Source organism: Bombina bombina, chromosome 8 (genome assembly GCF_027579735.1).
Source record: "Bombina bombina isolate aBomBom1 chromosome 8, aBomBom1.pri, whole genome shotgun sequence".
In the NCBI taxonomy this organism is placed as follows: domain Eukaryota; kingdom Metazoa; phylum Chordata; class Amphibia; order Anura; family Bombinatoridae; genus Bombina; species Bombina bombina.
This window is the reverse complement of record NC_069506.1, coordinates 281,542,081-281,566,326: the sequence shown is the minus strand read 5'-3', so window position 1 is coordinate 281,566,326 and position 24,246 is coordinate 281,542,081. Positions and strand designations below refer to the sequence as shown.

Sequence of the window (24,246 nt, the reverse complement as noted above, 5' to 3'; positions counted from 1 at the left end):
TTAACATCAGTGATTCAAGCTATAAGTTATTAAATCTGTAGTAAGATGCAGAAGAATCTACACCCAAGCAAACTGTCCCAAACTGACTGCTCTTGTCCTGCAGTGTTAGTTTCTGGTGAGGCCTGTAATTTACACTTGCACAGCTCATCCCTACATAAGCATGTGTACAGCAGCTTTATACAAATGTGCTCTGTCCTACACAATAATCCCTCTATACAGTACGGAGGGATTAGCTCTTCAGCTATTGACTATAATTAAAGGTTTGACTAGCTGAAATTGTGCTTAATTTGCAGCAAATGTGTGTTTCATTCAACCTGACTCAGTCCAATTCCTTTTAAGTTCTTGGCAAACACAACTCTAAACTATATCTAATAACTAATGGTATAATAAATATTAAGGGAACTTGTTTTTCATTCCCAGACCAGGCAACCTTTCAACTGTACCATTTATTTAAATGGATGAAAACACCAAAGTTTGCTTTTTGTATCCTACAAACTTGATTTTCTGGATGAGCCACATTGGTGACATAGTTTGAAGGTAACAAGGAGAATGTGAAGTCAGCTCTACAAATGGGATTCCAAGCCAGAATCGTGACCAGCAAGAATGTAAGTTAGCAAAAAGCACTTACTGGAATTTACTCTGAACCCACATCAATTCTATCCACCTGCTGAAGAAACTGAAGAGTTTTTTATTTGGTAGAGAACAACAATACATTTATGGAATAGGAGGTCCATTTTCCTTGGTCTAGAAGACATTGGAGTTGGATATGATTAATTTAATGATATTTTGGATTTCTGAAAAACTTTACAGATTCTACAGTCACTAGGGATGGTTATAAGCTGATTTAGTTACTGAATTCTGGTTCTTAATATTCATCTTTCATAATGTACATAAAATTGTACAGAGGATGCTACTTAGCCGATTTCCAGCAGATGTATAAGCAGTACTAATATGGATTATTTCATTTATTTTGTATCTCTTATTGGCAGCTTTGGATCATCGTCACTTTCTTTGTTATTTCTATGGATTTTAAGCTTTGTCTGTTTTAACAAACTGGAAAAATCTATCAACCTGGAAAGCATGAGCACTAATACAAAGGTACGAGTTGTTATTTACTGTAACTACTAATGGGGTTGCCAACGTTTTGTTGAAGAAAATAAGGGGCACTAAGATATCAACACATTTCACATAGGAAACTGACAAATTAGACACTAGTTACTGAAAACAACACTTTATTTTACAATATGATACAGTTTGGTACAAAAAAACTCTTCATACAAATCAACTTCAGTCACACAGTCTAACCATATATTTAACATTTTTCAGCAAATCAATAAATTCTATTTCCTATTTAACGCATGTTGGGTGTAAAGACATTAAACTGTTCGATGCATCACAATTTGTAACTAAATAAGAGTACAGTAGTAACTAAATAAGAGTACACGAGTACAGTTAGTAACTAAAATAAGAGTACAGTAGTAACTAAGAGTACACGAGTACAGTTAGTAACTAAATAAGAGTACAGTAGTAACTAAGAGTACACGAGTACAGTTAGTAACTAAATAAGAGTACAGTAGTAACTAAATAAGAGTACACGAGTACAGTTAGTAACTAAATAAGAGTACAGTAGTAACTAAATAAGAGTACAGTAGTAACTAAGAGTACACAAGTACAGTTAGTAACTAAATAAGATTACAGTAGTAACTAAATAAGAGTACAGGAGTACAAATAGCAACTAAATAAGAGTACAAGAGTACAATAGTAACTAAATAAGAGTACAGGAGTACAGTTAGTATCTAAATAAGAGTAAAAGAGTACAAATAGTAACTAAATAAGAGTACAATAGTACAAATAGTAACTAAATAAGAGTACAAGAGTACAGTTAGTAACTAAATAAGAGTACAAGAGCACAGTTAGTAACTAAATAAGAGTAAAAGAGTATTATTAGTAACTAAATAATAGTAAAATAGTATAATTAGTAACTAAATAAGAGAAAAAGAGTACAATTACTAACTAAATAAGAGTAAAAGAGTATAATTAGTAACTAAATAAGAGTACAAGAGTACAATTAGTAACTAAATAAGAAAGAGTACAATTAGTAACTAAATAAGAGTACAAGAGTACAGTTAGTAACTAAATAAGAGTACAAGAGTACAGTTAGTAACTAAATAAGAGTACAAGAGTACAGTTAGTAACTAAATAAGAGTACAAGAGTACAGTTATGAACTAAATAAGAGTACAAGAGTACAGTTAGTAACTAAATAAGAGTAAAAGAGTATAATTAGTAACTAAATAAGAGTACAAGAGTATAATTAGTAACTAAATAAGTGTACAAGAGTACAGTTAGTAACTAAATAAGAGTACAAGAGTACAGTTAGTAACTAAATAAGAGTACATTTAGTAACTAAATAAGAGTATTATAGTACAATTAGTAACTAATTAAGAGTACAAGAGTACAGTTAGTAACTAAATAAGAGTACAAGAGTACAGTTAGTAACTAAATAAGAGAAAAAGAGTACAATTAGTAACTAAATAAGAGTGCAAGAGTACAGTTAGTAACTAAATAAGAGTACAATAGTACAATTAGTAACTAAATAAGAGTACAGGAGTACAGTTAGTAACTAAATAAGAGTACAAGAGTACAATTAGTAACTAAATAAGAGTACAAGAGTACAGTTAGTAACTAAAAAAAAGTACAAGAGTACAGTTAGTAACTAAATAAGAGTACAAGAGTACAGTTAGTAAATAAATAAGAGTAAAAGAGTATTATTAGTAACTAAATAAGAGTACAAGAGTACAGATAGTAACTAAATTAGAGTACAAGAGTACAGTTAGTAACTAAATAAGAGTAAAAGAGTACAATTAGTAACTAAATAAGAGTACAGGAGTACAATTAGTAACTAAATAAGAGTACAGGAGTACAGTTAGTAACTAAATAAGAGTACATGAGTACAGTTAGTAACTAAATAAGAGTACATGAGTACAGTTAGTAACTACGATTTTATATGCTGTAAATTATAAGGGATAACAATGTTCTAAGAGAAGATAAAAAATGGAGCCTGGGAGACTGCAATAAGGGAGATCCCTGGATCTACACATTCTATACTATAGGGAACATTTTGGGATTTTGCGGTCAGTTGCGGCTCTAGAACTTGTTGCAGGGGCTAACAAAGGTGGGGAAGACACAGCACACATATTAAATGGGACCTTTAGCATTTAGAGGTGCATAGCACTACTCAGCACCCACATAGAACCGCCACTGGTCCCAGTGCAGACTGCAAAGGAAAAAAGCAGTTCCCACCACCTATACTCTCTGCCACCCCAGAGGTTTCAAAATTGTGCTCCTTTGCCACTCAGATAAGAATACAGACAGGTGATGGAGAATGTGCTAATTACTTACTAATGTACTAATGTAAGTAATAAATAAATATGTCTGACAGAGCAGGAGCGAGCTGCACTTAGTGCTATGGCGCGGTCGGGCCGGGCTGTGACTATACAGCTGGCCCGATGCGCTGTTTGAAAAAAAACAGACCCGCTCAGAAGATCACAGAGAGTGGGTCTGTAAAACAGCAGTTATTTTTTAAAATTCAAAGGGGAAATGATGTTTTATACAGATTGCGCTAATATAATGTTATATTATTCTGCACTATGTGCAGAATTATATAACATTATTTTTATGGTTTACTGTCCCTTTAAATGCCGAGGTAGCAGGGTTGTATGCAAGTGGTTAAAAGAATGCAAAACTTTAGAGAATTTTTTTTTTATTAAATCATAGATTTTTATTGAGGTTTGTATATTTCACAACATAAGCAAATATACGGCTAGATTACGAGTTTTGCGTTAAGGTGAAAAAGCAGCGTTATAAGGTCCTAACGCTGCTTTTTTACGCCCGCTGGTATTACGAGTCTTGCAGGTTTAGGGGCACCGCACACTTTTTTGGCCTTAACGCAAATCAACTTATGTAAATTTCGCAAAGGCTTTTTTCTATGGGACTTCCATAGCGCCGGTAATACAAGTTTGTCCTGGGAGACCAAAAAGTGAGCGGTACACCCTCTACCGCCAAGATTCCTAACGCATTTTAAAGTCAGTAGTTATGAGTTTTACACCACAAAGCTGTAGCATAAAACTCATAGCTAAAGTGCTAAAAAGTACACTAACACCCATAAACTACCTATTAACCCCTAAACCGAGGCCCTCCCGCATCGCAAACACTAAAATGAAATTATTAACCCCTAATCTGCCGCTCCGGACATCGTCACCACTATAATAAACATATTAACCCCTAAACCCATCGCACTCCCGCCTCGCAAACACTAGTTAAATATTATTAACCCCTAATCTGCCACCCCTAACATCACTACCACCTACATTATACTTATTAACCCCTAATCTGCCGCTCCGGACATCGTCACCACTATAATAAACATATTAACCCCTAAACCCGTCGCACTCCCGCCTCGCAAACACTAGTTAAATATTATTAACCCCTAATCTGCCGCTCGGACATCGCCACCACCTACATTATACTTATTAACCCCTAATCTGCTGTCCCCAACGTCGTTTTCTAAATTTATTAACACTTTAAACCTAAGTCTAACCCTAACACCCCATAACTTAAATATAATTTAAATAAATCTAAATAAAATTACTATCATTACCTAAATTATTCCTATTTAAAACTAAATACTTACCTATAAAATAAACCCTAAGGTAGCTACAATATAACTAATAGTTACATTGTATCTAGCTTAGGGTTTATTTTTATTTTACAGGCAAGTTTGTATTTATTTTAACTAGGTAGAATAGATACTAAATAGTTATTTATTAAAATCCTAACCTAAGTTACACTAACACCTAACACTACACTACAGTTAAATAACTTACCTAAATTAAATACAATTAGCTAAATTACAAAAAAAACAAAAAACTAAATTACAGAAAATAAAAAACAAATTACAAGATATTTAAACTAATTACACCTAATCTAAGAGCCCTATAAAAAAAAAAAAAAAACCTAGCCTAAACTAAACTATCAATAGCCCTTAAAAGGGCCTTTTGCGGGGCATTGTCCCAAAGAAATCAGCTCTTTTACCTGTAAAAAAAAATACACACAACCCCCCCAACAGTAAAACCCACCACCCACACAACCAACCCCCCAAATAAAACCCTAACTAATAAAACCTAAGCTCCCCATTGTCCTGAAAAGGGCATTTGGATGGGCATTGTCCTTAAAAGGGCATTTAGCTCTATTGCTGCCCAAAGCCCTAGCCTAAAAATAAAACCCATCCAATACACCCTTAAAAAATCCTAACACTAACCCCCGAAGATCCACTTACCGGGAGAAGTCTTCATCCAAGCGGCAAGATGTCCTCAAGGAAGCCGGCAGAAGTGGTCCTCCAGACGGCAGTAGTGGTCCTCCAGACGGGCAGAAGTCTTTATCCAGACGGCATCTTCTATCTTCATCCTTCCGACGCGGAGCGGCTCCATCTTCAAGACATCCGGCACGGAGCATCCTCTTCAATCAACGTCTTCTTGCTGAATGAATGTTCCTTTAAATGATGTCATTCAAGATGGCGTCCCTTAGATTCCGATTGGCTGATAGAAATCAGCCAATCGGAATTAAGGTTGAAAAAATCCTATTGGCTGATGCAATCTGCCAATAGGATTGAGCTCGCATTCTATTGGCTGATTGGAACAACCAATAGAATGCAAGCTCAATCCTATTGGCTGATTGGATCAGCCAATAGGATTGAACTTCAATCCTATTGGCTGATTGCATCAGCCAATAGAAGTTTTTCAACCTTAATTCCGATTGGCTGATAGAATTTTATCAGCCAATCGGAATCTAAGGGACGCCATCTTGGATGACGTCATTTAAAGGTACCTTCATTCGTCGGGTAGTCGTCGTTGGAAGAGGATGCTCCGCGCCGGATGTCTTGAAGATGGTCCCGCTCCGCGTCGGAAGGATGAAGATAGAAGATGCCGTCTGGATGAAGACTTCTGCCCGTCTGGAGGACCACTTCTGCCGGCTTCATTGAGGACATCTTGCCGCTTGGATGAAGACTTCTCCCGGTAAGTGGATCTTCGGGGGTTAGTGTTAGGATTTTTTAAGGGTGTATTGGGTGGGTTTTATTTTTAGGTTAGGGCTTTGGGGCGCAATAGAGCTAAATGCCCTTTTAAGGGCAATGCCCATCCAAATGCCCTTTTCAGGGCAATGGGGAGCTTAGGTTTTTTTAGTTAGGGTTTTATTTGGGGGGTTGGTTGTGTGGGTGGCGGGTTTTACTGTTGGGGTTTTTTTTGTTTTGTTTTTACAGGTAAAAGAGCTGATTTCTTGGGGGCAATGCCCCACAAAGGCCCTATTAATGGCTATTGGTAGTTTAGGTTAGGCTAGGTTTTTTTATTTTGGGTGGGCTTTTTTTATTTTGATAGGGCTATTAGATTAGGTGTAATTAGTTTAAAGATCTTGTAATTTGTTTTAAATTTTCTGTAATTTAGTGTTTTTTTTTGTAATTTAGCTAATTGTATTTGATTTATTTAATTGTATTTCATTTAGAGAATTTATTTAATTATAGGGTTAGGTTAGGTGTTAATGTAACTTAGGTTAGGTTTTATTTTACAGGTAAATTTGTATTTATTTTAGCTAGGTAGTTATTAAATAGTTAATAACTATTTAGTAACTATTCTACCTAGTTAAAATAAATACAAACTTGTCTGTAAAATAAAAATAAACCCTAAGCTAGATACAATATAACTATTAGTTATATTGTAGCTAGCTTAGGGTTTATTTTACAGGTAAGTATTTAGTTTTAAATAGGAATAATTTAGTTAATGATAGGAATTTTATTTAAATTTATTTAAATTATATTTAAGTTAGTGGGTGTTAGGGTTAGAATTAGGTTTAGGGGTTAATACACTTAGAATAGTGGCGGCGACGTTGGGGGCGACAGATTAGGGGTTAATAAATGTAGGTAGGTTGCAGCGACATTGGGGGAGGGAGATTAGGGGTTAATAAATATAATGTAGGTGTCGGCGATGTTGGGGGCAGCAGATTAGGGGTTAATAAGTATAATGTAGGTGGCGGTGATGTCCGGAGCGTCCGATTAGGGGTTAATAAGTATAATATAGGTGGCGGCTATGTCGGGGGTGGCGGATTAGGGGTTAATAAGTGTAAGATTAGGGGTGTTTAGACTCGGGGTTCATGTTCGGGTGTTAGGTGTAAACATAAATTTTGTTTCTCCATAGGAATCAATGGGGCTGCGTTACTGAGCTAAACGCTGCTTTTTTGCAGGTGTTAGACTTTTTCTCAGCCGGCTCTCCCCATTGATGTCTATGGGAAAATCGTGCACGAGCATGTATAACCAGCTCACCGCTCACTTAAGCAGCGCTGATATTGGAGTGCAGTGTGGAGCGCAATTTTGCTCTAAGCTCACTTCTTGCCTGTTAACGCTGAGTTTGTAAAAACCTGTAATACCAGCGCTGTAGGAAAGTGAGCAGTTAGAAAAAACTGCAAGTTAGCACCGCACCCGTTACTGCAAAACTTGTAATCTAAACATCTGAAAATGTCAGGATGCGTGAAATCAAGAATTGGCTCGTTGTAGAAGATCGCATTAACTGAGGATAAGATAAAAAGAACACTAATTCTTACATATATACAAGACCTCTGCTTTACAACATTCTGAGTGACATCCTCAGGTTAAAATACATATAAAAAATAACAGTCTATAACTTAGATGAATTATAGGTCTACAACACAAAAAAAACAGATACACAGTAATGAAACCTCTTTTGTTTTTCCTAGCGATGATCCTCAGATGCTTAAAGGGTCACACTATAAAGCTACACTAAGTTATTTTTTATTTTTTCATTTTTTTCTTCTTCACGCTATTAGAGCTGCTCGCTCTGGTTTTTTCTTTTTCCTTTTTTTATTTTTTGATAAATAAATTTGACAACGTAGATAGATTTCCAGTTGTCACATATTGCACAATATTCACTACAAGGGTTTTGTAAATTTTGTATAGACTCATCTAGAATTCACTTAAAAAGAAAGAAAGAAAAGAAAAGAGAAAGAAAGAGAAAAGAAAAGAGAGGTGGAGGTAATATTCTATGCTACATGGATAGATATATCACTAATACTAAAGCTAGTTCCCCGGCCATGCCACCCAAACAGAAAGATAGGAAGGCACGTACATCCGAAACTCAATTAGAAAATCCCAATGAAGCACTAATGCACAAAATAGATACACAACCACTTATAACTCAGATTTCTGAAATTTTTCTTCCTCAATTTGAACTGCTTAAGTCACAAATGTCTAACATAATGACAGAGTTTAAACAATTTTCAAGTAGGCTGACGGAACTTGAAAACAGAGTGTCAACAAATGAGGATTTAATATATAAACAAGAGCAAAACATAGAGGATAATAATAAAACATTAAAAAAACTGCAAGATAAAATCTTTGAACTAGAAGACCGTTCACGCCGAAATAACTTGAAAATTATTGGCCTCCCGGATAACGGTGAGTTCACGGATTTGATAATCTTTGCCAGTATCACACTTCCCACAGCGTTAGGTATACTACCAAACAATCCCCCAATCTTAGTGGAAATGGCACATAGGCTGGGCAAAGGTAGCGATGACAAAAAAGACCAAAATTATAATAGACCAGTGATGGTCAAATACTTAAATTACCAAGATAAGATAAATATATTAAGATCTTATAGGAAAATGGGAAATCTCTATATAGGTCAAACCAAAATATTAATCTTTCAAGATTATTCTAGCGAAACCACTTACAGAAGGAAAGAGTTGGCCCCGTTTTGTACCAGATTAATTAATGCAGGTTTCAAAGCTAAACTATTATACCCAGCAAGAATTGTTGTTGAAGAACCAGAGGGCAATGTGAATATAACCAATGAGACAGAGGCAAGAGAATATTGTAAAAAAGTAAGGGCACTCTAGTCTCCTATCGGGAGAACATATCTTTTACAAGTATTAATGCTTTATGGATCTGAATGTTTTTAGTTTTTTTTTTTTTCCATTTGTCTTCCACCGCACCTTCTTGTTTTTCTTTTTTTTTTATGCATGAAGGGTTGGATCATGTTATATTAGAATTTTATGCAAAGGACAAATGTACGCTCATTATATCTACTACTGATGGGAGTGTAGACGAGAAATGTGTGGTTTTTTTTTTTTTTTTTTTCCCCTCTTCCCTCACCCTCTCCTCTCTCTCTCCCTCAACCTCCACTTTAGCGGCCGGTAGTTAACTATATATAGATTATGAAGAAAATTAAGATTATTTCTTGGAACATAGGGGGAATAACATCACCAAAAAAAAGGAAACAGATTATTAAACACTTAGCAAAGTTACGTCCAGACATTGTATTATTACAAGAGACACATTTGAAAAAATCAGAAGCAGACAAGCTTAAGTGTAATTGGGTTGGCCAAGTCATTTCTTCAGACTGTTCTAAAAGGAAAAGAGGTGTTGCGTTTTTATTCAATAAAAGTTTTGAGTATAATATATTGGAATCTCGCATAGATATAAATGATAGATGGATAATTCTCTCAATTGAAGTAGCGAAGGTCAATTATACAATGTGTAATGTATATGGCCCCAACAAGATAGACCACATTTTTTGGGAAAATCTCACTGCTAAATTGTGTCTATGCACAAATCAAAACATAATATTAGCTGGCGATCTCAACCTTACACCAAATTCCATATTAGATAGATTTTCACCTAAACAGACTTGCCCGGCACCTCAGAAATCTAAGATTTTCTCACAAGTATGTAAAAATGTAAAACTTCATGATATATGGCGCATCCAACACCCGGATAGCAAGTTATATACATGCGAGTCCAGGGTATATAGATCCTTCTCAAGGATTGACCTTTTTCTAGTTTCGAACTCCCTCCTAAGAGATGATACTGAGTCAGATATACATGACATAGTACTTTCAGACCACTCCCCCATATCGTTAGTAATAAGCGCCCAGATAGGCCAAAGAGTCATGAATAATTTTTACTTCCCAAAACATATGATAAATAATATCCCGTTCCATAATTGGCTTAAAAATAAATGGAGAGAATACAGTATTAATAATAAAGACTATATAGATAGACTGGAGGTCTTCTGGGAGGCGGCAAAAGCATTTTTGAGGGGGGAGATAAAAGCCTACATGATACTGACCAAAAAGAAATTCAAGGCACGAGAATTACAGCTGGCCAATACAGTGACTAGGGTATATCAAAAATATATAAATACCCCACTTAGAAAATATTGGAATAAATACAAGGTAGCAAGACAAAATAGAGATCTGTTCCTCTCTACTAAAATAAATAAAGAGGAGATTAGAATGAATGCACGCTATGCGGGACACTATGGGAGGTCTGCCAAACACCTCGCAAGGTTAGACAGGGCAAGGAAAAAGAATAATATAATTGAAAAAATTGGTACGGGAGATCAATGCTATACACAACCTAGTGATATTCAAAAAATTTTTCTAGATTATTTTAAAAATATATATACTGCTAAAGTGATAGACCCTCATAGTAATACACTTTTTTGGGAGAATATTTCCTGTCCTAGGGTTTCGATAGAACAGGTCGCTTTAATTAATGAGCCTATCTCCATGGATGAAGTTTTAAAAGCCATAGAGGAAGCTAAACTAGGGAAAGCCCCCGGTCCAGACCAATTACCCGCGGAATTCTACCGAATACTCAAATCAGAAATTGGACCTATGTTAACATGTCTGTTTAATGAATATTATATGGACGGAAGAACAATGTCACGGTTCTTCTCGGCGTCAATCATCACGCTTATCCTCAAAAAAGATAAGAACCCATTAGACCCGGGGTCATATAGACCAATTTCTTTGCTAAATATAGATTATAAATTGCTTACCTCTATAATTGCTAATCGTTTAAAAACATCTTTACAAGAAATTATACATCCAGATCAAGCAGGTTTTATGATAAACAGATCTTCCACAAAGAATATTAGGAAAACCTATATGATCCTGGAATATTTTTGGAATAGGCGCTTGCGGGATAAAATTATACCTAAATTTGACCTTGCGATGATGATGGTTGACGCCGAGAAGGCCTTTGACTCTATAATATGGGAACATCTATTTAATGCCTTGACTAACTTCGGCTTCAGTGGCAAGCTGATGAATTTTATCCGTCTGCTATATAACTACCCGATATCAGCAATCATGATTAATAACAGCCAATCTACCTTTTTTAGGTTAGAGAGAGGGACGCGGCAGGGATGCCCCCTCTCCCCTCTCCTTTTCAATATAGCCGTGGAGCCTTTAGCAATTTATCTGAGACAAGAATTGAAAGGAATAGAATTTGGGAATCAAAAATGTGTGTTATCATTATATGCCGATGACTTACTACTATACTTTGAAAACACCAGTGTAAATATACCTATAGCTTTGAAGTCACTACACTTATTCGGGGCTATTTCAGGGTATAAGATTAATACCTCAAAAACTGAGATTTTATGGATCTATAAAAATAAAGATAGTCTGAAGCTGCATGAATTGAAGGAAGTAGAGAGTTTTAGATACTTAGGAATCATTCTACACAGAGACCCGAATATGTGGTACAAATTGAATTATACACCGTGTTTCTCTAAGATAATTGCGAAGTTGCGTCAATGGTCTTTCTTTCCGATTTCCCTCACTGCTAAAATAATGATGATTAAAACCATTGCTTTCCCTCAAATAATTTATATAATGAATAATCTCCCACTATATGTTAATGATCGGGACGTTAGATCTTTTTATCAGGCTTGTGCTAGATTTTTCTGGAATACTTCAAGACACATGCTTTCAATAACTAAACTTTCAGTCCTGAAAGATTCTGGGGGTCTAGCATTTCCTGATATAAAGGCTTACAATCTTGCGATCCTTGCCAGATATGGAGTAGATTGGTTGTTATCAACTAATTACCTGACAAATTTAACAATAGAAGAGAACCTTATACAACCGTTTTCCCTTAAAGCATTATTACATTATCCATACTTACAATTAGCGGATAATATTAAGAAAACATACAGCATTTATAATGTGATCAAGGCCTGGCAACAACTATGTGTGCATTTCCAGATTAACTTCCGAATCTCCTCTTTTCTGCCCATCAGGGGGAATCCTGATTTTATACCTGGCCGACAATATGTGATCTATAAACGCTGGGCAGAGAAAGGTATAACTAATTTAATACAACTACTCGATGAAAGTTCCCATATAAGAACATTTGATGAGATAGTTGCTAGATATAACATATCTAATAAAGACTTCTATGCATACTTGCAAGTCCGGCACTTTATTAATAAAAAATTAAAGTCTGGTACTTGGTCAGAGAATTTTGACAAAATTGGGGACTTTATAAATATATATAAGCAGGGGAAGCGGTCAATCTCCTTATTATATAAGATACTTCTGGCCAAGCAAGGCCAATTAAATATAGAACAACTAGCAGCACATTGGTCAAAATATCTTGAAGTAAGTAATTACGATAATATTAAGAAAGGTTTTTTGTGGATAACCACGGCTCCTATACGTTCCACATGGAAAGAATCGCACTTAAAGCTCCTCAATAACACTTATATTTCACCAAAGAGGCTGGCTAAATGGAATATAGGCCATTCAGGTTGTTGTTATAAATGCTCCGGGCCGGGGGCTGACTTACTGCACTGCTTTTGGTCCTGCCCTAAAATATGTCAATTCTGGCAGGAAATTAATTATTGGTTAAATAAATATGTATTGAATTTTCCTTTTTTCACCCCAGTTAAAATTTTCTTGCTTCATACAGAGGATCGAAATCGGGGTATCATTAATACGATAATTTTATTGGTACGCAACCTAATTTTGAGAAACTGGAAGAGTAAAAAGGCCCCTTCATTTCGAGCATTCATTGAAGCACTTAAATTACAAATTATTTTCGAACAACACAATATAACTAATGCACAGAATAGACAAATCCAAAGCTTTTTTAATAACTGGCTGAGGATTATTCAAACATTCCCCATTTCTATACAATACATGTTGACTAAAAAGTTCCATAAATCGGATTATTTTGAGGGCCTTATATTAAGAGGTCTTTTTCCAAGCTCTTGGTATTAAAGAGGGTACTACAGATTCAGAGCATAGACATGTACTGAGGGGCTACGGGAGAGAGGGGTGAGAGAGGGTAGAGGCCGGGGTTTTTTTTTTTTTTTTTTTCTCTCGTTTACTGGTCCTTGAATAGGTACATTTAAGTATGTCCCGATCCTATGTTTGTTTTTCAAATTAGGTTATGTAAAGTCTGAGGTAAAAAAGGGAAGGGAAGAGGGCAAGGGGGATAAGATTGGGAAAAAAAAAGGGAAAAGACTAGAGAAAATTCCCAGCAGTATATTCACAGAATCAAGAGAACCACTCCGGGCTAAACTTTAAGGTTGTATAAAGTCTACAATGTTATAATTATACCCGCTGATGCTATGCTCTCCTTTACTATTACCATTTTATGTTATATTGTATGTGGCCCTGCGTGGCGCACTAACTATAATGTGATTTACTTTTCTTTTTTCTTGATGATGTGTATTGCTGGTTATAAATAAACTTATAAAAAAAAAAAAAAAATAAAGGGTCACTCATGGACCTGTCAAGGCTAATGATGTAGGAAAGAGGAATTAGAATAATAAGAGTGGCCACTTTTGGGCCTTCGCGTAAATAGATATATGAGTATATATTATAATAGTATAAGTAAAGTTTAACCTTGTATCATGGAAATGACAGTTTATGTTACACTAATGACAACAAAGTAATATCACATGGTCTTTGCTTACTTAATAGCTGAGAAACATTTAATGGTCTGAGACCTTAGCTTATTGGACATGAGGAACAAAGGAAAGATAACCATACATATATAATGTAAAATAGCATTAAATAAATAGTTCACATATTATTGATTGCTAATAAACAAAGTAACAAAGTAACGACCGTAACTGTAAATGGGAACTTACACATGATAGAGAACTGTAACACACCTACTATGCTGAAATATCAACCATATAGCTACATCTCCCTTATACAGAAGACATAGTGTTGCTGGTGGCATACTGTTATTTACCCAACCATGAGTGAAGATATAATATAAGCATATTGAGTATAGGTCTCATACAATTATTCTTCTGTTGATAATGTAACTGTGTACTAACCCCTATGACGACACTGTGACGTGTGTTGGATATTGAGGCATATATAAAACGATTGTATCTCCTAGATATTGGGAGCATAAAGGAAACAGTGGGGGATTATAGGAGTAAATGGTAAAAGGCAACCTAAAAATAAACTATATTAAAGTTAAAGTTGTCCAAGGGCTTCTCTTAGACTAGCTGTGACTGCTGAGAGCAGGGATTTAATGGTAGTTAAGAATAGACTTGTATATGGGTATGTATAATAATAATGGCTACTTGTGGTAATAGGGTAGGAGAGAGTTCTTGTTAGGCAAGAGATGGGTGGTCATGTGCATCTTATTAAAAAGATTTATGCACCCTCCTCCCCTCCCCCCCTCCTCCTTTTCCCCTATCGCCCCTTTTTTTTTTTTTTTTCTCCATACCACCATCGGGCCCTAAGTGGGCGCAAGTGGGATAATTCCATAGGAATTCCCTAGACTAACTGTTAAGTTTTGTTGTTTAAATTAAGGTAGTTAAATGTTAGGTAGAAATGTTAAGTTATTGGAAAATAAGGAGACCGGGACTGAGCGAACACATAGCAATGTCAAAAATTATGCTTAATAGTATCGCATTGCAGACTTATACAGCCAAGATTGGACCATCAAGCACCTCTTTGCATTCTGATTTTTTTTTTTTTTTTTTCTTTTTGCCAAACCGCTGTACTGAATGTAGAAGATTTGTGCACTGTTTATATCAATACTATGTAATGTTTACATTTTTCACTTGTAATTGCATTGCTGAGACCTGACTGTATGTGTATTGCTCTATTCGGTTTCAATAAAAATGATATTGGAAAAAAAAAAAAAAAGATTTATGCAGAAACTTGATCGCAACAATTTCAGATGGATTCCCCTATCAAAACATTACAATGCTTAAAGCTTGGAAATAGGAGTACAACAAAAGCATATACACGATATATAACTGGGTTTAGATTGTGCAAACTTGCATCCTCCAGGAGACTCTAAGTTGCCACTTCATATTTAACCTATGCCACAATTTGTGAACAGGGAGTCCAGGCTCCTCCATGACCTCCTGACATCTGCAACGGACTGACTCCTCACTAGATGTGTTAACTGCTGCATACAGTCAGTAGGTTCAGGAGCTCTCAAAATTTTCTGGCATACCAGTACTTTAGAGTAGTGGGGCGCCCGGAGAGAAAATATGAATATCCTGACATCGGTGTCGCCACATACTGAGGCTTCTTGCTGCATCTCAGTCCCACGTCGACTGGCCGCATAGCTGGAGAATGTTGACCCAGCTTTTCCAAAATATTAGCGTTGGAGCAAGGATAGGCGCCTCATGGATAGTTTGGGTAGGTATTATGTAGCGGTAACTCTCTGTCGCCCCCTGGTAGTATGGCAATTATAGCGATCTCGCTTTGGGTATTAACAGCATCCCCTTCATGTACCATTGCTTGTAGATCTTGTACCTTTGCAAAGGTCAGTGTTGACCTGTATGTTCCCTTCTCTTCCAAGGAGTCGTCCCTCTCTGCTCTCAAACTCACCGTAAGGGATGCAAACTGATCCGCCATCTTGCATGATATTTGTTGCAGCAATACCAATACGTCTGTCTCCATGGTAGTATAAGTCACACTTCCAATCTCCCAGCCCCTGTTGAGGAAGTTGTCTGTTGTATGAGACTGTATCTAGGGCTATGAGGTGCGTTACTCTTAGCAGGCAAACGCTGCTCTTACCCGGCCTGATGTCTGAATGGGGGGGTATAGATGGTATGGTGTAGGCCAGCAGCCTCAGTCAATTTGGATCATATAAGATCTGGATCACGGAAGGAAAAGGTGTCAGATGGCTCCAAACCTTCTTCTTAGTATATACCTCAAATTATAATAATATACTGAATGCCAGCATACAGGTATTTGGCTTGAAGTGTAAGTTATAAACAGAGCTGCTGAGATTCATGACTGCACATGGCGACGACTTGGACACGACCCTCCACTTTAGATCATTTTAAACGAAGCAGTTCATGCAAGGGGATATAACTTGTTAAGAGTGTAATGTTAGTATAGATAGCAGTGTCCACAGCATAATAATAATGGATGGTGTGTGTAAGCAAATACCGGAAATTAAGGACAACAATCCTCCATAGCCTGTGAGTGGTGATGTCAGAAGCCAAACTGAGCCGATGCAAGTGGGTTCTTTTGAAATCGACTCTGCACTCTTGAATTGACTTGGATACAAAATATTGCATTATACCATTTACGAATACCTTGTGTTGTTTGGATGGCATACCGGATTGGTGAGAAGGATCGGCTATACTTCTATCCCCTGAAGTTTGGGTGAGATTGCTCATAGAGCACTGCTCGTTCCTTCATTACCTGGAGCCTCTGCATGTTAACTGGCGGATTGTTGTCCTTAAGTGCCGGTATTTGCTTACACACACCATCCATTATTATTATGCTGTGGACACTGGTATCTATACTAACAATATGCTCTTAACAAATTATATGCCCTTGCATGAACTGCTTTGTTTAAAATGCTCTAAGTTTTGCATTCTTTGAACCGCTTGCATACAACCCTGCTACCTTGGCATTTAAGCCTGTCTTGCTTTACATTTGAAAGGCGCATGTTGTCTAAAACTGGACATTACGTTTAAAGGGTCTGGCTCAAGTCAAAGTCACGGACTGACGTCCTCTAATATTTCACAACTGCGGATGCCCAGTAATTTATGTTTTTTTGTTTTCAAGTCAAAGTCACGGACTGACGTCCTCAGTCCGTGACTTTTTCACAACTGGGGACACCCAGTAATTTATGTTTTTTGTTTTTTCATCCTTTGAGAATAATGCATTATTTATGTATTTTTTTCTGTTCATTAAATTAGCACATTGTATATGCATAATTTCCTGTTTATCACATTAGCTATTGTTCAGCTCAGCATAGATTGGAGATCCTACACCCTTTTGTATTATTATTTTGGGGTGTCTATAACTGGAGTACACCCTTGTCCCGAGCATTATCCTAAATTAATAAATTTGACATTTCACTTTTTTCATTTTAAGTGCTCATCCAGATATTTGTGTGTATATATATATATATATATATATATATATATATATATATATATATATATATATATATATATATATACAGTATATATATATATATATATATATTGTGTGTGTTTGTGTATATGTGCGTTAGTGTGTATATGCATATGTTTATATGTGTGCGTTTATATATCTATCTATACATATATAAATATATATATATATATATATATATATATAGTGTGTGTGTGTTAGTGTGTATATGCGTATGTTTATATGTGTGTGTGTTTATATATATATATATATATATATATATATATATATATATATATATATATATATATACTGTATATGTATATAGTGTGTGTGTTAATGTGTGTGTTAAATGTTGTATGTTAATATATATGTGTTATATGTTGTGTTTGTCTAACATACTCACACTAAGGTGAGTTACGTCAGTAACATACACATATACACACACTAAGGTGAGTTACGTCAGTAACATACACATATACACACACTAAGGTGAGCTACATCAGTAACATACACATATACACACACTAAGGTAAGTTACATCAGTAACATACACATATACACACACTAAGGTGAGTTACATCAGTAACATACACATATACACACAATAAGGTGTGTTACATCAGTAACATACACATATACACACAATAAGGTGCGTTACATCAGTAACATACACATATACACACACTAAGGTGAGCTACATCAGTAACATACACATATACACACACTAAGGTAAGTTACATCAGTAACATACACATATACACACACTAAGGTGAGTTACATCAGTAACATACACATATACACACACTACGGTGAGTTACATCAGTAACATACACATATACACACAGTAAGGTGTGTTACATCAGTAACATACACATATACACACAGTAAGGTGTGTTACATCAGTAACATACACATATACACACACTAAGGTGAGTTACATCAGTAACATACACATACACACACACTACGATGAGTTACATCAGTAACATACACATATACACACACAAAGGTGCGTTATATCAGTAGCATACACATATACACACACTAAGGTGAGTTACATCAGTAACATACACATATACACACACTAAGGTGAGTTACATCAGGAACATACACATATACACACAAGAAGGTGTGTTACATCAGTAACATACACATATACACACAATAAGGTGCGTTGCATCAGTAACATACACATATACACACACTAAGGTGCGTTACATCAGTAACATACACATATACACACAATAAGGTGCGTTATATCAGTAACATACACATATACACACACTAAGGTGAGTTACATCAGTAACATACACATACACATACACACACACTACGGTGAGTTACATCAGTAACATACACATATACACACACTAAGGTGCGTTACATCAGTAACATACACATATACACACACTAAGGTGCGTTATATCAGTAGCATACACATATACACACAATAAGGTGCGTTATATCAGTAACATACACATATACACACACTAAGGTGAGTTACATCAGTAACATACACATATACACACACTAAGGTGAGTTACATCAGTAATATACACATACACATACACACACACTACGGTGAGTTACATCAGTAACATACACATATACACACACTAAGGTGCGTTACATCAGTAACATACACATATACACACACTAAGGTGCGTTATATCAGTAGCATACACATATACACACAATAAGGTGCGTTGCATCAGTAACATACACATATACACACACTAAGGTGAGTTACATCAGTAACATACTCATATACACACACTAAGGTGAGTTACATCAGTAACATACTCATATACACACACTACGGTGAGTTACATCAGTAACATACACATACACATACACACACACTACGGTGAGTTACATCAGTAACATACTCATATACACACACTAAGGTGAGTTACATCAGTAACAAACATATCTAATGTTGTAATTTCTCTATATCACAGCAGATGACTGGAACAGAAGAAACAAACAACAAACACACAGAGTAAGTTACTGTAGTTTATTTATTGGTTTTGCTGTCATGGTTATTTATTTTGTCATTTTGCTGCATATTCAGTTTTTCAATTAGTAAAAATATCCCAATACAATATAAATAGATACACAGCACCATCAACTTATTATAGGTATTTAAATGCAACTTTATCTTTTTAACCCCTAATCTGCCGACCGGACCTCGCCACCACTATAATAAATGTATTAACCCCTAAACCGCCTCACTCCCGCCTCGCAAACCCTATAATAAATTTTATTAACCCCTAATCTGCCCTCCCTTACATCTTTGACACATAACTTCACATATTAACCCCTAATCTGCCGACCGGACTTCGCCGCTACTATAATAAATGTATTAACCCCTAAAGCTAAGTCTAACCCTAACCCTAACACCCCCCTAAGTTAAATATAATTTTTATCTAACAAAATAAATTAAATCTTATTAAATAAATTATTCCTATTTAAAGCTAAATACTTACCTGTAAAATAAATCCTAATATAGCTACAATATAACGAATAATTATATTGTAGCTATTTTAGAATTTATATTTATTTTACAGGCAACTTTGTATTTATTTTAACAAGGTACAATAGCTATTAAATAGTTATTAACTATTTAATAGCTACCTAGTTAAAATAATTACAAAATTACCTGTAAAATAAATCCTAACCTAAGTTACAATTAAACCTAACACTACACTATCAATAAATAAATTAACTAAACTACCTACAATTACCTACAATTAAATCAACTAAACTAAATTACAAACCCCCCCCACTAAATTACAAAAAATAAAAAAAGATTACAAGAATTTTAAACTAATTACACCTACTCTAAGCCCCCTAAAAAAATAACAAAGCCCCCCGAAATAAAAAAAATGCCCTACCCTATTCTAAAATAAAAAGTTAACAGCTCTGTTACCTTACCAGCCCTTTAAAGGGCCTTTTGCGGGGCATGCCCCAAAGAAATCAGCTCTTTTGCCTGAAAAAAACCCATACAATACCCCCCCAACATTACAACCCACCACCCACATACCCCTAATCTAACCAAACCCCCCTAAAAAACCTAACACTAAGCCCCTGAAGATCTCCCTACCTTGTATTCACCCAGCCGGGTATCACCGATCCGTCCAGAGGGTCCGAAGTCTTCATCCTATCCGGCCAGAAGAGGTCCTCCAGAGGCTCGGAAGTCTTCATCCAGGCGGCATCTTCTATCTTCTTCCATCCGGAGCGGAGCGGGTCCATCTTGAAGCAGCCGGCGCGGATCCATCCTCTTCTAACGACGTCCTAAGTCCGAATGAAGGTTCCTTTAAATGACGTCATCCAAGATGGTGTCCCTCGAATTCCGATTGGCTGATAGGATTATATCAGCCAATCGGAATTAAGGTAGGAAAAATCTGATTGGCTGATCCAATCAGCCAATCAGATTGAGCTCGCATTCTATTGGCTGTTCCGATCAGCCAATAGAATGCGAGCTCAATCTTAGCCCCAGTACCTAACTGTAACCCTAAAATGAATCCCAGTAACTAATTGTAACCCTAAACTTAGCCCAACTGTAACCATAAACTTAGCCCCAGTACATGACTGTAAACATACACTTAGCCCCAGTACCTAACTGTAACCCTAAAATGAGTCCCAGTTCCTAACTGTCACCCTAAGCTTAATCCCAGTACTTAACTGTAGCCCTAAACTTAGCCCCAGTACCTAACTGTAACCCTAAATTTAGCCCCAGTACCTAACAGTAACCCTAAACTTAGCCCCAGTACCTAACTGTAACCCTAAACTTAGCCCCAGTACTTAACTGTAACCCTAAACGTAGCCCCAGTACTTAACTGTAACCCTAAACTTAGTCCTAATACCTAACTGTAACTTTAAACTTAGCCCCAGTACTTAAATGTAACCCTAAACTTAGCCCCAGTTCCTAACTGTCACCCTAAACTTAATCCCAGTACTTAAAGAGCCACTAAACCCAAAATCTTTCTTTCATGATTCAGATAGAGAATACAAATTTAAACAACATTACAATTTACTTCTATCATTTATTTTGCTTCATTTTTTAGATATACTTAGTTGAAGAAAAAGCAATGCACATGGGTGAGCCAATCACACAAGGCTTCTATGTGCAGCAACAATCAGCAGCTACTGAGCATATCTAGATATGCTTTTCAGCAAAGAATATCAAGAGAATAAAACAAATTAGATAATAGAAGTAAATTAGAAAGATGTTTAAAATTGCATTCTCTTTCTAAATCATGAAAGAAAAAATGTGGGTTTCATGTCCCTTTAACTGTAGCCCTAAATTTAGCCCTAGTACCTAACTGTAATCCTAAATTTAGCCCCAGTACCTAACTGTAATCCTAAATTTAGCCCTAGTACCTAACTGTAACCCTAAAATGAGTCCCAGTAACTAACTGTAACCCTAAATTTAGCCCAACTGTAACCCTAAACTTAGCCCTAATACCTAATTGTAACCCTAAACTTAGCCCCAGTACATAAGTGTAACCCTAAACAGCCCCAGTTCCTAACTGTAACCCTAAACTTAGCCCTAGTTCCTAACTGTAACCCTAACCTTAGCCCCAGTACGTAACTGTAACCCTAAACTGAGCCCCAGTACATAACTGTAACCCTAAACTGAGCCGCAGTACCTACCTGTAACCCTAAATTTAGCCCCAGTACCTAACTGTAACCCTAAACAGCCCCAAGTACATAACTGTAACCCTAAATTTTGTCCAGTACCTAACTATAACCTTAAACTTAGCCCCAGTACTTAACTGTAACCCTAAACTTAGCCCCAGTACCTAACTGTAACCCTAAACTTAGCCCCAGTACATAAATGTAACCTCAAACTAAGACCTGTACCTAAATGTAACCATAAACTTAGCCCCAATGCCAACTGTAACACTCAACTTAGCCCCAGTACCTAAATGTAACCCTAAACTTAGCCCCAGTACCTAACTGTACCCTAAATTTAGCCCCAGTACCTAACTGTAACCCTAAACTTAGCCCCAGTACCTAAATGTAACCCTAAACATAGCCCCAGTACCTAAACGTAACCCTAAACTTAGCCTTAGTACCTAACTGTAACCCTAATTTAGCCCCAGTAACTTTTTGTAACCCTAAATTTAGCCCCAGTACCTAACAGTAACCCTAAACTTAGCCCCAGTACCTAAACGTAACCCTAAACTTAGCCTCAGTACCTAACTGTAACCCTAACTTAGCCCCAGTAACTTTTTGTAAACCTAAATTTAGCCCCAGTACCTAACAGTAACCCTAAACTTAGCCCTAGTACCTAACTGTAACCCTAAACTTAGCCTCAGTACCTAACTGTAACCCTAAACTAAGCCTCAGTACATAACTGTAACCCTAAACTAAGCCTCAGTACATAACTGTAACCCTAAACTAAGCCCCAGTACATAACTGTAAACCTAAACTTAGCCCTAGTACATAACTGTAACCCTAAATTTAGCTCCAGTTCCTAACTGTAACCATAAACTTAGTCCTAGTACCTAACTACGAATTTTGCGTTATGGCTGGCTCGCTAATAACTTGCAAGTTATTTTCACTGCTCACCTTTCATAGCGCTGCTATTACAGGTTTGCAAAAAAACGTCTTGTTGCGTTGAGCTCCATACCTCACCCAAATAAAAGCAGTGTTTTGATGTGCTCGTGCACGATTTCCCCATAGACATCAATGGGGAGAAATAGCCTAACACCTGCAATCGCGGAGCGTAACGCTCTCTAACGCAGCCCCATTGATGTCTATGGGGAAAAAAATTATGTTTAAACCTAACACCCTAACATAAACCCCCGAGTCTAAACACCCCTAATCTGCTGCCCCAGACATCGCCGACACCTACATTACACTTATTAACCCCTAATCTGCCGCCCCCAATGTTGCTGCCACCTACATAAATTTATTAACCCCTAATTTGCCGCCCCCAATATAATAAAGTTATTAACCCCTAAACCTCTGGCCTCCCACATCACTAACACTAAATAAATATATTAACCCCTAACGTAACCCTAAGTCTAACCCTAACACACCCTAACTTAAATATAATTAAAATAAATCTAAATAAAACCTACTATTAATAACTAATTCCTTTTTAAAACGAAATACTTACCTGTAAAATAAACCCTAAGCTAGCTACAATATAACTAATAGTTATATTGTAGCTATCTTAGGCTTTATTTTTATTTCACAGCTAAGTTTGTATTTATTTTAACTAGGTATACTAGTTAGTAAATAGTTATTAACTATTTACTAGCTACCTAGTTCAAATAAATACAACGTTACCTGTAAAATAAAACCTAACCTGAGTTACACAAACACCTAACATTACAATAAAATTAAATAAATTAAATTAACAAAATACAATTATCTAAATCACAAAAAAATAAACACTAAATTACAGAAAATAAAAAAAGAAATTATCAAAAATAAAAACGAATTACTCCGAATCTAATAGCCCTATCAAAATTAAAAAGGCCCACCAAAATAAAAAAAACCTAGCCTACACTAAATTGCCAATGACCCTTAAAAGGGCCTTTTGCTGGGCATTGCCCCAAAGAAATCAGCTCTTTTACCTGTAAAAAAAAAAATACAAACAACCTCCCAAAAGTAAAACCCACCACCCACACAACCAAAACCCCAAATAAAATCCTATCTAAATAAACCTAAGCTAACCATTGCCCTGAAAAGGGCATTTGGATGGGCAATTGCCCCTAAATGGGCATTTAGCTCTTTTACTGCCCAAAACCCTAAGCTAAAAATAAAACCCACCCAATAAACCCTTAAAAAAACCTAACACTAACCCCGACGATCCACTTACCATTTTTGAAGACCGGACATCCATCCTCATCCAGGCGGCAGAAGTCTTCATCCAAGCAGGCAGAAGTCCTCATCGAAGCCAGCAGAAGTCTTCATCCAAGCGGGCAGAAGTCTTCACCCAGATGGCATCTTCTATCTTCATCCAT

At 36.3% G+C, this 24,246-nt stretch overlaps 1 protein-coding gene across 3 annotated transcripts in view; it reads left to right on the top strand.

The window, feature by feature from the left end:
* The first annotated feature begins 583 nt into the window (after positions 1-583).
* Positions 584-24,246, top strand: part of LOC128639180 (uncharacterized) — an 80,116-nt gene continuing 56,453 nt past the window's right edge. Inside the window, exons 1-2 of one of the 3 annotated variants that reach the window (XM_053691403.1) lie at positions 584-1,098; positions 19,222-19,262. In XM_053691403.1, the coding sequence (XP_053547378.1) occupies positions 952-1,098; positions 19,222-19,262 (188 nt within the window). In that variant the 5' untranslated portion in view covers positions 584-951. The remainder of the gene's footprint in view (positions 1,099-19,221; positions 19,263-24,246) is intronic. The other 2 variants (XM_053691405.1, XM_053691406.1) reach the window with 2 other exon arrangements.